Genomic DNA, 13958 nt, shown 5'->3' with positions numbered 1-13958 from the left:
ATGCATGCAGTAACAAAGGGGGCACTTAAGAACTACCATCTTTATTCTGAATAATTTGAGGCTGATCACAGTTATTTTAGCACCATGAAAAACATTAGACATTCATTTCTTACCCTCTTAACAAAGCAGAACTTGAAAGAATGTAGTTAAGGCTAGCAAAACATATATCCTTTAATATCAAAAACAACATACAAAATAAGATGTCTATAAAGATACTTAAACATGTCAGAGTTATCAATATTAGCAAACATTTTGGTATAAATCTTAGCATATGCAGTTCCAAAACATTACGATTGTTGATAAAATATATATATTCTAAAGGGTATACTGAACATATGCCAAAGTTTACATGGCTGGAAACTCACTGGCCGGCTGGAACTGTAATGGTGCTGTGCTTGTCAACAGTGAGACACACAATGAAAATAATTACTTTTTCCTCAGCCATCTCTCACATTCCAGTGCTACACCTCCTCTAGTTAAATGCAGAAAGTTTGTGTATGCCCTGGTCAAAATACATTGTATTGATATATACATACACAGACATTCTTAATAGCAGAGGGTCACTTCTGACACAACCTTTCAGATGCCAGCTTCTGTAACACTTCCAGCTCTCTGAAGGGCAATCCAGGCCCCAGACAAGGCACCGCCTCTGCTCCCTGCTCAGAGGGCACAGCTGAGCCACTCCATGTGAGCTCCCGAGGCAGGGAGCTGCTCCATGCCAGCACAGGGAGAGCCCAGCTGCTTAAGCTAAACTACACAAATGATAGTAAGAATAGTAGCACTGATTCCCATCCTGACATACTCCCTTTGGGGCTGCAAGGAAGCATCTCCCATCCCTTTGGCATGTACTACCTGATGCAAAAAATCGAGCAGGGCATTTTTTCTTTACAATGGCAGTGTCCATTTTTTTTACATCACAAGCCTGTGATCAAAGCATTCACTTGGCATATGCAAGAGCTGCCTTCAGTGCTCCTGGGAGGTGATCCAATCTCACCCCTCTCACTTCACCAAAACTTGGCTGGTCTGCCAGGCTATGGCTACTCAAAGATTTAATGCAAGGAAGGCTGAAAAGTACTATCCATATCCAATATGGTGTGCATCAGTTTGACAATCCAGTGTCTCTGAAGGGCAGGGGTGAATGTATATGCCCAGACATTGGACGTGAAGGACCAAAGGAGAAAAATGTCCGTTGTCTACCTCTGATACCAAATATACCCTGAGGAACGGCCACAGAACGCCTAAGGCATCTTTGAGGTGAGGGAACAATTTTCAGGGGCAATAAATGGTCACTGAAAATAAATTTAGAAAAATAATTAAAATGTTAATGCTGAACAGAAGAAGATCTGGATGAAAGCAATTCTAATTATGTTATAATTTGAAGTCTTGGTTTGAGACTTGTATGGGTCTTCTACTGTAGCCAAAGCAAATCCAACAATACTTTCGTTATTAATTAATCATTTCATATTGTTGTATAGCATAGATGTAATAATAACCTGAAGGGTTTTCATTATTTGACTCTTTGCTGAACAGCTATATTAAGATTTACAAGGATCTCATATGTACTGAAAAGATGTGTCAGCCAGACACGAAGACTATCAAACCTTGCTCAAAATTAGTCTTGGTTTCAAGACTAATTTCTGGTGTATTAATTACAGCATTAAGTAGGACTGGAAATTTCACATCACCATTTTAAGTGAACTTCTCTTGACCGAATTTCTTCTGAAGCTTACCCTGAGAACATTCAATGGAAAAAAAATGATTACTCTGTTTATAGAATGAGAGAGCAATGTCTAGGGAAAGTACTCTTACGAACCGTTCTCAAGAGAGGGATACATCAGAATAATTGAAGAGTCTTCTTGAATTAAGCTAATATTTTAATTTTAGAATCTACCAGCCAACAAAATTAAGTCTGGAATGAATTGGGTCATCAAAATGTAAGTTCAGTAGGCTTCCCATGAACAGGTTTTCACACCTGAAAATAAATTGCTACAAAAATTTATTTACATTTATTCAGTTACAATAAAATTGAGTATTCAGTCCTTTTCTCTCCTAGTTTTCAGAACTGCAACCATTTCAACAATATTTAATCATTTTCATTAATGTAATAAATAGCTATTTCTTTGGGGGTTTTCTGTGTTGGTTTGGGTTTGGATTTGTTTGGGTTTTTTAAAGGGAGACAGCTAACCTCATTTTTAAAACCTCAGGGCATACAGAATTCAGTATATTTCTCAGTAAGTTTCTCAATGATTGGTTGGCCTCACCACTAAAAATTGGAATTTTTTTTTTTCACTTTTAGCTATGTCTTATCTAGCTTTAGGACACAAACTCCTTATGCTTTTGTCCAAAAAAAGAGTATTTTCTATTGGACATTTCCCCCATAGATACAAGCTAACAGAAAAGATGATAACAGAATTCTTCTGCATTAATTTACTTTATCTTCTCTGAGAAGCCTCTCCAATTTTAGCGTTTTTGCAAAACAAGCACTGGCATTAGAAATAGGTTCATTATTCCAACATCACTTCGCCACACCAGCATAGCTTCCTTATCCTTAACTCTGCTTCCCTCTCATTTAATACCCCACTCACTAGCTGGTTTTGACATAGTAATGACTCCTAAACAGTTATTCACTCATTGTACCTCCTCCTGGAGTCATTTGTTTGTTGGGCTTTTTTGGTTTGGGGTTTTTTTTAATAAATGCTGTCCTTCGTATTTGTGAGCAATATAATGCTTTTCGTTACTCAAATGTGAGAGTTTGGATTTTTATTTTTAAAGGGCATGCCAATAATTAATCCATATTATTGTTATACCATTTCTGTGTCATTTCTAAAACCTAACAACAATTACTTTATATACTCTGCTAGATAATTTATAGAGATACAGAGCAGCAAGTCGGGACCATGTCACAATTATATCAAGATATCTGGTCACAATCATTTCAAATTGCACCAGTGATAAAGAGCAGCCTTGTTTTTGGTTTAAAACTCAACACTAAAACACATGAAATGCAAGATCTGTGATGAACATTAATTTTTCATAACAAAGCATTAGGAAATAAGAGGCTTTTACCACATTTACTCAACAACACCTTTTGCGTTGCCCAACTGGAAAATAATACTGAATAACATGTTCTACAGAAACACTCCAGACAAGAGCAACATCAACTGTTAACATCACTTTTGTAATGAAGGCAGCATTTCATAGTAATTTTAATTAACAGTACTATGCATCTATGAACCTGAAGGGACCTCTGTTTTCCAGATTGGTTTAGGGTTTTTTTCCCCACCTCCAAGTCCTTCCCTATACACCTCTAATATTTTAAGATTCAATTATTCAGAGCTCACTCATGTAAAGTAGGGATTGAAAGTCTGCAATAGAAAAAGGGTCTGAGGTTTCATCTACAATAATTAGGATGCTCTGTATATTATATTTAAAGAACTTCCATCAGTTGCTAGACGTAAACATTCAATGCAATAGTATTGCTGTTTTGTATCACAAACCTATGTGGGTTTTCTGAGCAATTTACTACAACAACACTGGAGAAGAAAAAATGAAAATAGCAAAGACAATAAAGGCTATAATTCAAAAAAACAGTATGCCTCCACGGTTTGTGTAAAGAACAAGTACTGTTACTAATTAAGAAAATGCACTTAAATATACACTTTGTCCAGATCACATTTAATTTACTCTTCACTATGACAGTTCTAAACAAGGAAAGAAAAATTATTGGTATTGAATGGACCTGAAAAAAAGAATGATTAACTATTTCATTGATTGCTGATCCATATCCACAAATAAGCACTGCACTTAGAAGTGTTTTATGATAAACTGAAAAGCAGCGTTTTCACCTCAAAGTGTTATGCTTTTAAATATTTTTCAGAAAAAGAGGTTTTCAGAAATACCTGCTTGACAAACAGTGTATAATACTTAAGAATACATAAGCAATGGAGCCATATGTTTAGGATGTTAAGCAAGAAATAGGACATGCAAAGACATTTCTTTATATTTGAATAAAATATGGAGCTATATCCTACAGGTAATTGAACACACCTATATAGACCTGTAATCAATCTGCATGTTCACTTAGTGCAAAAATCCTTAATTGATGAACTTCGTTTTAATAGTTCATGTATATTTCCACATTAAAAACAACTTGGTATTGCACTTAGAATGTATCTTTTAAAGCTGTCTTGTTTTTAAGAATAAAAAAAAACCCCTAACAAGTACAACAAAATAATTTGAAATTCAGTCTAATTCACAATACTGCTCCAAAGAATTAGTCATTACAGTTTCAAAACTATCAACTAATCTGAGGATTCACTGAAAAAACATTATACACATGCATCTTAATAGTATTGCCTTCAGTAAATAAAAAAAGTCTATAATTCAGCAGCTTTACTTCTGAACACGTTCGCACTCAGAGCTTAGTTTGTACATATTCAAAACTTGAGCCCAAGAATTTCATCCTGAACATTCTTTGTTTGGGCTACTGTGAAAGGTGAATGCAAACACAAGTGAGCGTTTTGGCAAACTAAACAGGCTGGGGTATTTAGAGAAAATAAAAAAGATGTTTAATAATTTAGTTTTCTAATGAAAAAATCATTTCATCAAGAGTTTAGGGAATCAAAAATATGCATATTCATGTTCACGATACAGAATTATAAAAGACTGTAAACAGCATGAGAAACTTCAAAAAACAAATCAGTCATAAGAGCTACTACATTATCCAGTATAAACACCCATGGGTGTGCCTGCATTGGATGGGCCATAGACATGATTGAAGAATCCTGGGTCAGTGAACCAAAAACAGCTCTCACATTTCCAGAAATCAGTTCTGATGGATTAGAAAAATATTCTCTTCACACACAGAATCACTACACACATACACACTAAAGCTACAAAACTTCAAATACCTTGAAAATGTGGCTTGAGATCAAATTCAACGACTCATCAAGAAAGTTCAATGGTATAAAAGATTCTTATAACAGTTTTGCAATTTGAGCAATAGTTCAAGACTTCTTCAGTGTAGTATAATATCTTCAGCCAAAAAGTAGAAATCAAACTTCAGTAGAGGTCAGGATGGTATAGGGAAAAGAAAACATCAAATGCCAGATTCCAGTTCTCTGACTGGCTTTTCTGTTGTGTTTGACACCAAAGTGCTTTCATTTTCCAGCATTTTCTCAGTAGTTTCTCCATCAACAGGTTTTGCTCTTTCTTTCAACTTCTGCCGTTCATGGACCCAGGGGATGCAACATAAAATAGCTCCCCCAATGAGGGGAGGGACTCCAGCCAGGTAAAATGCTACATCATAGGTGCCCAGCTTATCACGCAGCAAGCCTGGAAAGACAGGAAATAACCACTCATAAATAATGGGGCCTCAGCAATCTACAAACAGGTCTTGGATTCAGAAACCTGAGAGCTGGCACAGATTATAACCACTGACAACCTGATGGCCAAATATACATGTACATATAGGTAGAAAGGTATTCCAGAGTTGATTTGAAAGTAGTAATGAAGAGCTCAGTATATCACCCCTCAACTGCTTAACTATCACCCATCAAAAACAAGTACAATTTTTCCTATTTGAAAGTTGCTCATTTGAGCTTCTCCAGCACTTATATCTTGCCATGACTTGGAGAAATTCTCCCTCTTTTAGTTACAGTTGCCTCTATTAAATGTGCCTCTTCCTCTTATTCTCGATATACTGCATATATTGCATTCCTAGTAGCCTCTTATTAAAAAGCGTGTTTGCCAATAATTCACTCTAATTGCTCTCTCCAAATTCCTCCCATTAGTCAAATTCTATTTAAGTATTAACAGCTGTGACAGTATATCCAGATCAGGAAGTACTTAGTCTATGGTGTTCTAGCTTTAAAATGTTGTCCTTTATAATGCTGCATAGTTCAGTTACAACTTACCAAGTACCTTTCAGTAGCACTCACCAGATCTCAGAGTAAATTAGCACTGAAAATCATCAGCAGTAAGGAACACAGCTTTAGCTATTTATACCTCCCAAAGAACTTCTAGTATTCAGCTTCAAAACCTTTATTTCATCAAACGGTCTCTCATCAAAGAATGAATAAAGCTAATTTTGGAATCCAGTTAATTTTCGGATTCTAATCTACTCTAATACAGGTAACCTATAGGCTGTCACTTCAACAGCATGGAAAATGTCAGGTCCTAAATCCAACTGGAAACTTACCTTTCTTTTGAGAAATGTTTTACATCTGCATACTTAATGAAAAAGATCGATCAAACTTTGAAGAGTGCAGTAAACTAATAATCAATGCACAGCAGTTAAATTCACCACATCTTCTCAAGAACATACCAAGGAAACCTACAATGTCAGTGCACTGCATACGATGTAGGAATGGAAAACATGGCCAAAAGTCATGCAAACATAGAAACATATTTACAGCTACAGAACATGTCTATACTCACCTGCAATGGGTGGTCCAACTGTCATAGGGACTGACATGAGTCCTAGTAGAAATCCTATAGCCTGGGAGACATCCTGAGCCCCAACAAGCTCAAAGGCAATAGGAGCCATAATGCAAATGAAGCATCCATCAAATAGGCCCATGAAGAGACACACGGCTATGAGAGCTCCAAAGACATGGCACAGTGGAATCATCATAGACATCAAGCCAATAAAGAAGAATGAGGCCACCTAAACATGACCAAGGAAGAGATATAAAAACACATTGCACCAAATTCACAAATATTAGGGACAGATAAGCTTCCTTGCATTTGTAGTGAATTAAATTATCTGCCTGTATTTGTTTTAAAATACATACACAGATCACCACCATCAGAGGTTACATACCAAGATAAAACAAATACATAACTCATGACCGGCAAAGAAATTCCACTACCCATTTCGCAAGCTTTGAAAATGCATTTGTAATCAACTATCCTGCAGTGACTCTGTAAGGTCATTTCTCATGCACCAAAATTTTTTGAGAAGTTGTTCCCAGCTCTTTCCACAAATGAAAGTCACAGAAATATCAAAAGTTTATTATAGCTGAAACACTGTAATTGGACTCCTCACTATTGTAATTTAAGTAAAAATATCAGTATTGTGAATGATTACTTCAGGATGCTTATATTCAATAGAAGTGAAACCATTACAATTTTTCCACAAAAAAAGTGTACTGCTGTAGTCATGCATACTTACAAAGATTTTCTAATATAACCTTAGATTATTTATTTGTTTTAGACTAAAGGAATAAAACTGTCTTTCAGCAAAATAAAGCAGAATTAAAAAGAAAATAAAAAAGGTAATAGTTTTGCCTGTGGACCATCCATATGTCAGCATAGGAAATCAATGTCCCAAATACATCAGGAAATCTAAGTTTTTCTATGACAACAAATACTTCAGGAAGGTAATTATTTCCTAAGAATTTTTTGTTTTCCATAATGCAGTGCAGACAACATCCACTAGATGCCTCCCTTGCTATTCATTTTAAAAGACCAAATGGAGAACACCTCGCAGTTGCCAACAGGCAAGTGGACTAAAGCTTTTCCAAAATCCCACATTCTGCCTTAAAAAAATATTGTTTATAAGTGTGGAAGGAAAGAAGTGTATATCCTCCTTCATCCCCAAGCTTCAGCATTTCTGGAAGCTGTGACTCCTTCTGCAAAACCTCCTCAATTAAGCACCTCTTATGTTCCCATGGCCATACCACTGCGTACTATACTCAGAACATACTTAACACCAAATCAGCACCTATCAAAGATCAAGAAAAGAGATCCAAAATCCTTAATAGAGGAACATGTGGAAAAAAATTAACCTTTCTGCAACCATTATGAAATCACGGGATAAAACAGAGAAAGCAGAATCTAGAGAATCCCCAGAGCTTCTCACTCACATGCTAATGATTAGTAATTTCTTCCATTCCCAGCTGAAAACAGCAAGCAGCAAATAGACATTTTCTTAGCATTAAAAATAAAAGTCAGATTCATAAACTTTGCACCAAAGTCTCCTAGTATCAAACACCATACACTGAATTTCCCAGAGTTTTGAAAGTTTTCAAATTTGAATTTCCAATCAGTTCTGCTTACTTATTAGCAGTACCTGAAACCAAAGCCTTCAGAATACACAGTTCTGAAGGAATATAGAAATAATAAAAACATACCTGTAAATAAATTTTTTTTGCACCAGGAATATAATCAGCAACTCTGCCAAAGATCAACCTGCCAACTCCTGAAGTAATGCCCAGACACAGCAGAAGCACTTCTTCTGGCACACTGTCACCAAATCTGTCTTTTACATGATTCATCTGTTTAAAAAGAAGGTTGAGAAAATAAATTTGCTTTAGAATTAAAAGATAGACCTTGGAAAACTTGAGTTAAATAGAAGTTAATCTGTGAATCTCAGATTTACAAATTCAGCTACAAATGGTCATCTACATTACTCTGCTTTTACAGATTTTAGAACAGGTAGGCTCTGTCTAATACCAAAAAAAAAAAAAAGAGAGAGAGAAAGATCTTAGAACAGTTCTCCCCAGCCACTCTTAATTTACTAGTCATATTTATAATGTAACATAGAATCCACAAGGGCTGACTGAAACTGGCTGCTTCCCTGGCCAGGGCAGACTCAGAGGTGTGAAGGTACCGAGTGATTAATTGGAATCACTGCAATACCACTCTGTGCAGTAAGACAGAGACACAGGCTACCAAACTTGCAACACAGCTCAGGGCAGGAGCAAGAAGCAGAGAGCTGGAGACCAGACAATGCAAGTAAGAAACCAGACAATGCAAGTAGGAGAGGCCCTCCAGAATGCCTCATCCTGACATCCACAACCACCACTATGATGTTCAGGGGCAAGGAGGCAGAGGAGCAGGAACCACTTGCAACGCCAAATACTACAGCAAGCACTTCCTCAAGAGGGTACAGCTACAGCAGCGACAAACAAGGCAGCCTGGAAGAATGAATTATCAGCCACTTCAACCTAAAGAACTAAGGCAACTGATCAATGGTCCTGACCCCTGTATCAGTCATTAAAAAAAAAAAAAAATATTACCATGGCTTGATGGATTTTTTATAGTCTCTCTGGTTCCACAGTGGATTACGTTTGTTTGTGTGTTTGTGGTTTTTAAATCAACCCCAAAGACCAGAAATTACCCACAGGGAAGATTTTTTTTTGCACTATTACCTTTTGAAACACATTTGCCAATACCAAATATGCCAAAGGGGGCATTAGAAGATGTAGAAGTCATTTGCACAGCCCTGCAAACTCTGTGCTCATAAGTAGTTCTGAACAAGAAAGTAAAGACTCAGAAGTGTGAAAGAGCAAAGAGAAGAAACAGATTTTAAGTAAAGATGTAGTAAAAACATTTGAGAGACAAGGTAGCCAGAGGCTGACAGACCCAGATAGTAAAAGCTGCACACCAACTTATTATTAAATCTGAGTATGTGATAAAACTTCAAACAAGTGAACTCTTAATTTCCTATCTATAAAATTTAAAAGTTCCATTTTAGTAAACACTTCTAAAGCAAAATAGTCTAGATTCTTTTCTGGTAAGAATGTTAATATACAAGCAGTGCCTTTTTTTCCAACATAAACAGGATTTGCTAGTGATAGTAATTTTCTTAAGTATAAAATCTATTGGGCACAGAAAGCCTATTAAATCCAATATTAATTTGTCCCATATAACTGATTTTGTAAGAAAGGGAAAAAAAATAAGGGTTAGTGGGTTTGGTTTGGTTTTTAAAAATTCCCTCTAAGTTAAATTGAAGACAGATGCATGCTCTTTCTATTTTTTAAGTTTATTTTTCTCTTTGCTTTTTGAGACACACTTGAGAACAGAATCTGATGAAATTTTTCATCTGGAATGATATTTAAACATAAAAGATAAGCTGTTCTTTTTATTCCCTTTCCGTCAAAGGTAAGAAGAAGAAAAGCTGACAGTTTTCCCACCTCTACCTTCATGTGCCTGTCAACACCTGCAGGCTGGCCCAGCTGGCAAGAGAAGCCAAGGTGTTTTATGCTATTCTTGTCACCTGTTCCACTTCCATGTGTTTGCAGCCTCTAGCTTGTTTAATTAGCAGGCCTGATTCATCCGTTCCCTAGAGACTTTTCGAGAGGTAAGATAAAGCTCCACATCTAGATAACTTTTAACCCTGCACCCGCAACTCAGTAACTGGGTTTCTCAAAGCAGCACACAGGGTGAAATGCTGTCCTCTTAGATCAATGGGGAAAAATACTGGATTCAATCAACTCCTTAATCAGGAAAAAAACCCACTACTCATCTCAAACTTCAAATATCTGAATTAGCTTTTTTTTTTTTTTTAGCTTTCACTGTTTTTAAGTACATCATAACCTTAAAGAAAGCTTCTAACTAGATGTAAGGAGAAACTTTTCCCCCAGGAGGGCAGTGGCACAGGCTGCCCATAGAGCTTGTTCAGTCTCCTTCCCTGGAGGTTTTTCAGGTCCAAGTGCACAAAGCCCTGAGCAACCTGGTCTCATCCTCAGATTCTTAAGAGCATATTCAGCCTTCAGCGATGCAGTCACTAGGTAAGCTTTAATCAACAGCAGTATTAACTAAATGTCTGGAAATACAGTGATTCAGGATTAATTCACTACTGTAAGTGCTAACTCATTAAGGACTTAGAGACACGTATTAACTGTAGGTTAAATATCTTTATGATGAAGTAGCTCAAACAAGATTCAGATTTCCGCAGATTTAGCTGCTAGAACTACTCAAAAATCCCATGATGAGCAATTGCTTGTGAACCTTCTCAGGCAGCATTTCATGTATTAACGTTCCTGTCATTGCAGAATTATACAAGCTGTAATTGTATGACTCTTTAGGCAGTATAGATACCGCAGTCAAATGGGGACCCAGGCATACAAAGCATTTCCGAAGCATTTTCCTATGGGTTCTGCTGCTTCTCAGTAATGTGGCTGGCTCTTCATTGCTGAATTGCAGGTCTGATTTTACCACACGCAGAAAAGACCTAGTTGGCTCAGGCAAAATTACATCCCAGACTAGCACAGCTTCTTTGTTTTTAAAGCTAGAATTTATCTTCATACAATCCAGTTTTCCAAATCAAGACATAGACAGTGAAGAACATAACTGAATGCATCCCTGGCACTAGCATTCTACCTGTGCTCTCTATCATCAGGGTAACATGCACAGATCTTATTGCCCAAATTCCCATTACTGTTAGAATGAGACTAGAAGAAATATTAGCCACTACATATGGTTGGAATGCTTTCAGATTTACAGTCTTGGTTAACCTCTCTCCATCCAACTAAGACCAGATTTTGCCAAGACCTTCCCTTCACTGCACATACAATTCAGCTATATTCATGCAGTAAATCAAAGACAGCAATCTGAACAGAGCTGTAGCTCTTTTTTTTCCAAACACAAAGAACTTGAATCCGAAGAAGCGGTTATGAGCTAGCAAGAAACAACTCTTTCTCTGTCAACTGTTTTCTTCCCATGTATATTCCATTTTGGGGATTCCCAATGAAGCACAGCCTTAGTAGGCTAAATATAATAGTCTTTCTCACCAAAAGAGATGCCCAACAGCAACATATAACCTAGAAAACTCTGAAGAAAACAGTGGGTTTAATGCGCTCAGTTACTGATTCAAGTCCTTACGTCTGACACTTTCATTCAAGACAAGTGTAAGGAAAAAAGCAAACGCTTATGGGGTACTGCTGGTACCATTCATATATTGGAGATACTATTCCTAACTGCTCCAAATTAAGTTTCCTGAAAGAGTTGAAAGGGTGTAGAGGCCTAGATGATAAGGGGGCTAATGTGTATGTCTCAAACACCGATAGCCACATAGCTCTGGAACCAACCAAGGATTGCTGGTAGTAACAGCCAAGGATTGTTGGTAATAACACACTGTGAGAAAGAACAGGATGTGGCTGGAGAAGGGGGCCATATGGAGGGAGGGCAGCACTTTTCCAGGACAAATGTCCTTGTTCTAGCTCTAAGAGATAAGCATAACGGTGCTCCAGCATAACTGGAATGAGGCTGAGAAGCAGGCATGGACTGTAGGGAAAAAGCAAGACTAAAGACATCAGAATCCCTCTGATCCATTTCCAGAAAGGTCTAAAAGAACAGGCTGCACATGATAAGCAACTAATTTGCATAGAAAATGAGAAATCTCCAGGGCAGAGAGACGTACCCCTATCAAGTCCATGCAGTGCCCCCAAAACCCTGGACATCCCTATCACCTGGACTGATTGACACTGGATCCAGGACTGACTGGGGGTTTGTTTCTTTCTTCCTTCTTTCCTTTCTCACACTCTTTAATTCATCTCTCTCTCTCTCTTCTCTTTCACTTTATCCAAAACTCACTGCCATGTGTTTATCTAGGAGATCAGAGACTAACATACCAATTTCCATGCCAAGTGTGTAATTTATTAATAAAACTTTGTAAACTTTTGCAGACCCTCTCATTTGTTTTGTTCCTTTTGAACATGAGCTATCAATCCTAGGTGCTCCCTTCCCTGTAAGGGTGGAGCCACAAGAGACAGCATGAAGAAATGGGCACAAGCACACTGGTGGATTGGTGTGGCTTGGGTGTCAGCAGCAAGGCAGATAAAGCACACACATATCTGAGGAAGCTCGCAGTGACTGAGAACAAGAACAAGGAATAAAGCCAGGGATCTGCAAGAACTGAACTGTAACATACACAAGGGATGAGAGTTAAACTGTTGGATAACTTACTCTTTTTAAAATTATCATTTGTGATTACAATCCATAATTTAGAGTCTCAGTTCTATCCACCAGTTTCTTGTGGCCTAAAACGGTGTTTCAGGGCTTATTTTACTCTCAAAACTCAACTAGCCACTATGTCCAAAATTAGCTACTATCAGCAAGTCCTAGAGAGTTACAGGTCAATCACATTAACTTGAATTTCCAGAATAAAAGCAGAAAAGGAAACAAAACCAGAATTATTTGTAAACATCTAGCAGGCAACATCACAATCTAAGGATCAACACAGATTTGTGGGGAAAAAACAAACAACCCTAATTTCTCTCTATTACGTGGTGGGTAGCAAACCTTGCCTCCAGAGGTAAGGGCAGATGTAACAAATCTTGACTTTGGCCAGCATTTAGGAATTCTCTCAACCATAATTCTTATGAGCCAGTTTGGAATACATATCTTAAATGAAACAATTGTAAAGATGAATGTTCAAATGTTTGGAAAGGCTATTTCGAAATAGCGATTCACTGCAAAATTGAATATGCCAAAGAAGGCACAACTAAAACCTTCCCCAATGTATTGCTATTTAATGTTTCCATTACTGATATGGACAGTAAAATAGATAATATACTTTTAAATCTGCAAATTACATCAAATTATGAATATGGCAGGAACTGTAAAGAAAAAGACTGGAATTCAAAATGATCTTGGCAAACTGGCATCTCAGTCAATAATGTGAAATTAGTTATGAGTTCATAATGTTTTTATGGAAATTAAACTATATTGAAAAAACACTGAGGCAAAAAAATCAGGTGCATGAATACAAGACGGAAGAATGCTCTGGCAACAGCTCTTTAGAAAGGAAACTAAAGGTTTAGCAGATTAAAACTTCAGCATGTTCCAAGAATGTCATATTACAAAAGTAATAAAAGACATGAAATCATTACATGATGTGACCTTCACATACTACTCAGTACCAGTAAGGGCTCAGCTGAGTTCTTATGTCCTGTTTTGTCCATTACTCATTATTAAAGACATGGACCATGCGTACAGAATACAAAAGACCTGGCAATAAGCAGAAATTTGACAACTATGACCTGTGAAAAAAGATTTTTAAAAAGAAATATTAAAAAAGGTCCTACACCAAAGTCTGTACTCAAAAAAAATTGAGTAAATTGGATGAAGTACTGGCATACCTCCAGTCTTATTTTCTGTGATTCCTGGAGTGATTTGATGGATGTCTTAAAACAGTCACAAATGCATACTTATTGAGTGTTAAAACTTAA

General features: G+C 37.0%; 1 protein-coding gene across 1 annotated transcript in view; it reads right to left on the bottom strand.

The window, feature by feature from the left end:
* Positions 1 to 21: 21 nt before the first annotated feature.
* Positions 22 to 13958, bottom strand: part of SLC16A10 (solute carrier family 16 member 10) — a 64814-nt gene continuing 50877 nt past the window's right edge. Inside the window, exons 4-6 of the mRNA XM_017828961.1 lie at positions 8136 to 8279; positions 6439 to 6667; positions 22 to 5334 (exon numbers count right to left, since the gene is read on the bottom strand). Coding sequence (XP_017684450.1) covers positions 5099 to 5334; positions 6439 to 6667; positions 8136 to 8279 — 609 coding nt within the window. The 3' untranslated portion in view covers positions 22 to 5098. The remainder of the gene's footprint in view (positions 5335 to 6438; positions 6668 to 8135; positions 8280 to 13958) is intronic.

The sequence above is a fragment of the Lepidothrix coronata genome, unplaced genomic scaffold (assembly GCF_001604755.1).
Source record: "Lepidothrix coronata isolate B3197 unplaced genomic scaffold, Lepidothrix_coronata-1.0 Scaffold5, whole genome shotgun sequence".
In the NCBI taxonomy this organism is placed as follows: Eukaryota; Metazoa; Chordata; class Aves; order Passeriformes; family Pipridae; genus Lepidothrix; species Lepidothrix coronata.
Note: the sequence above shows the minus strand (reverse complement) of the source record. Positions and strands in the feature narration are given on the sequence as shown.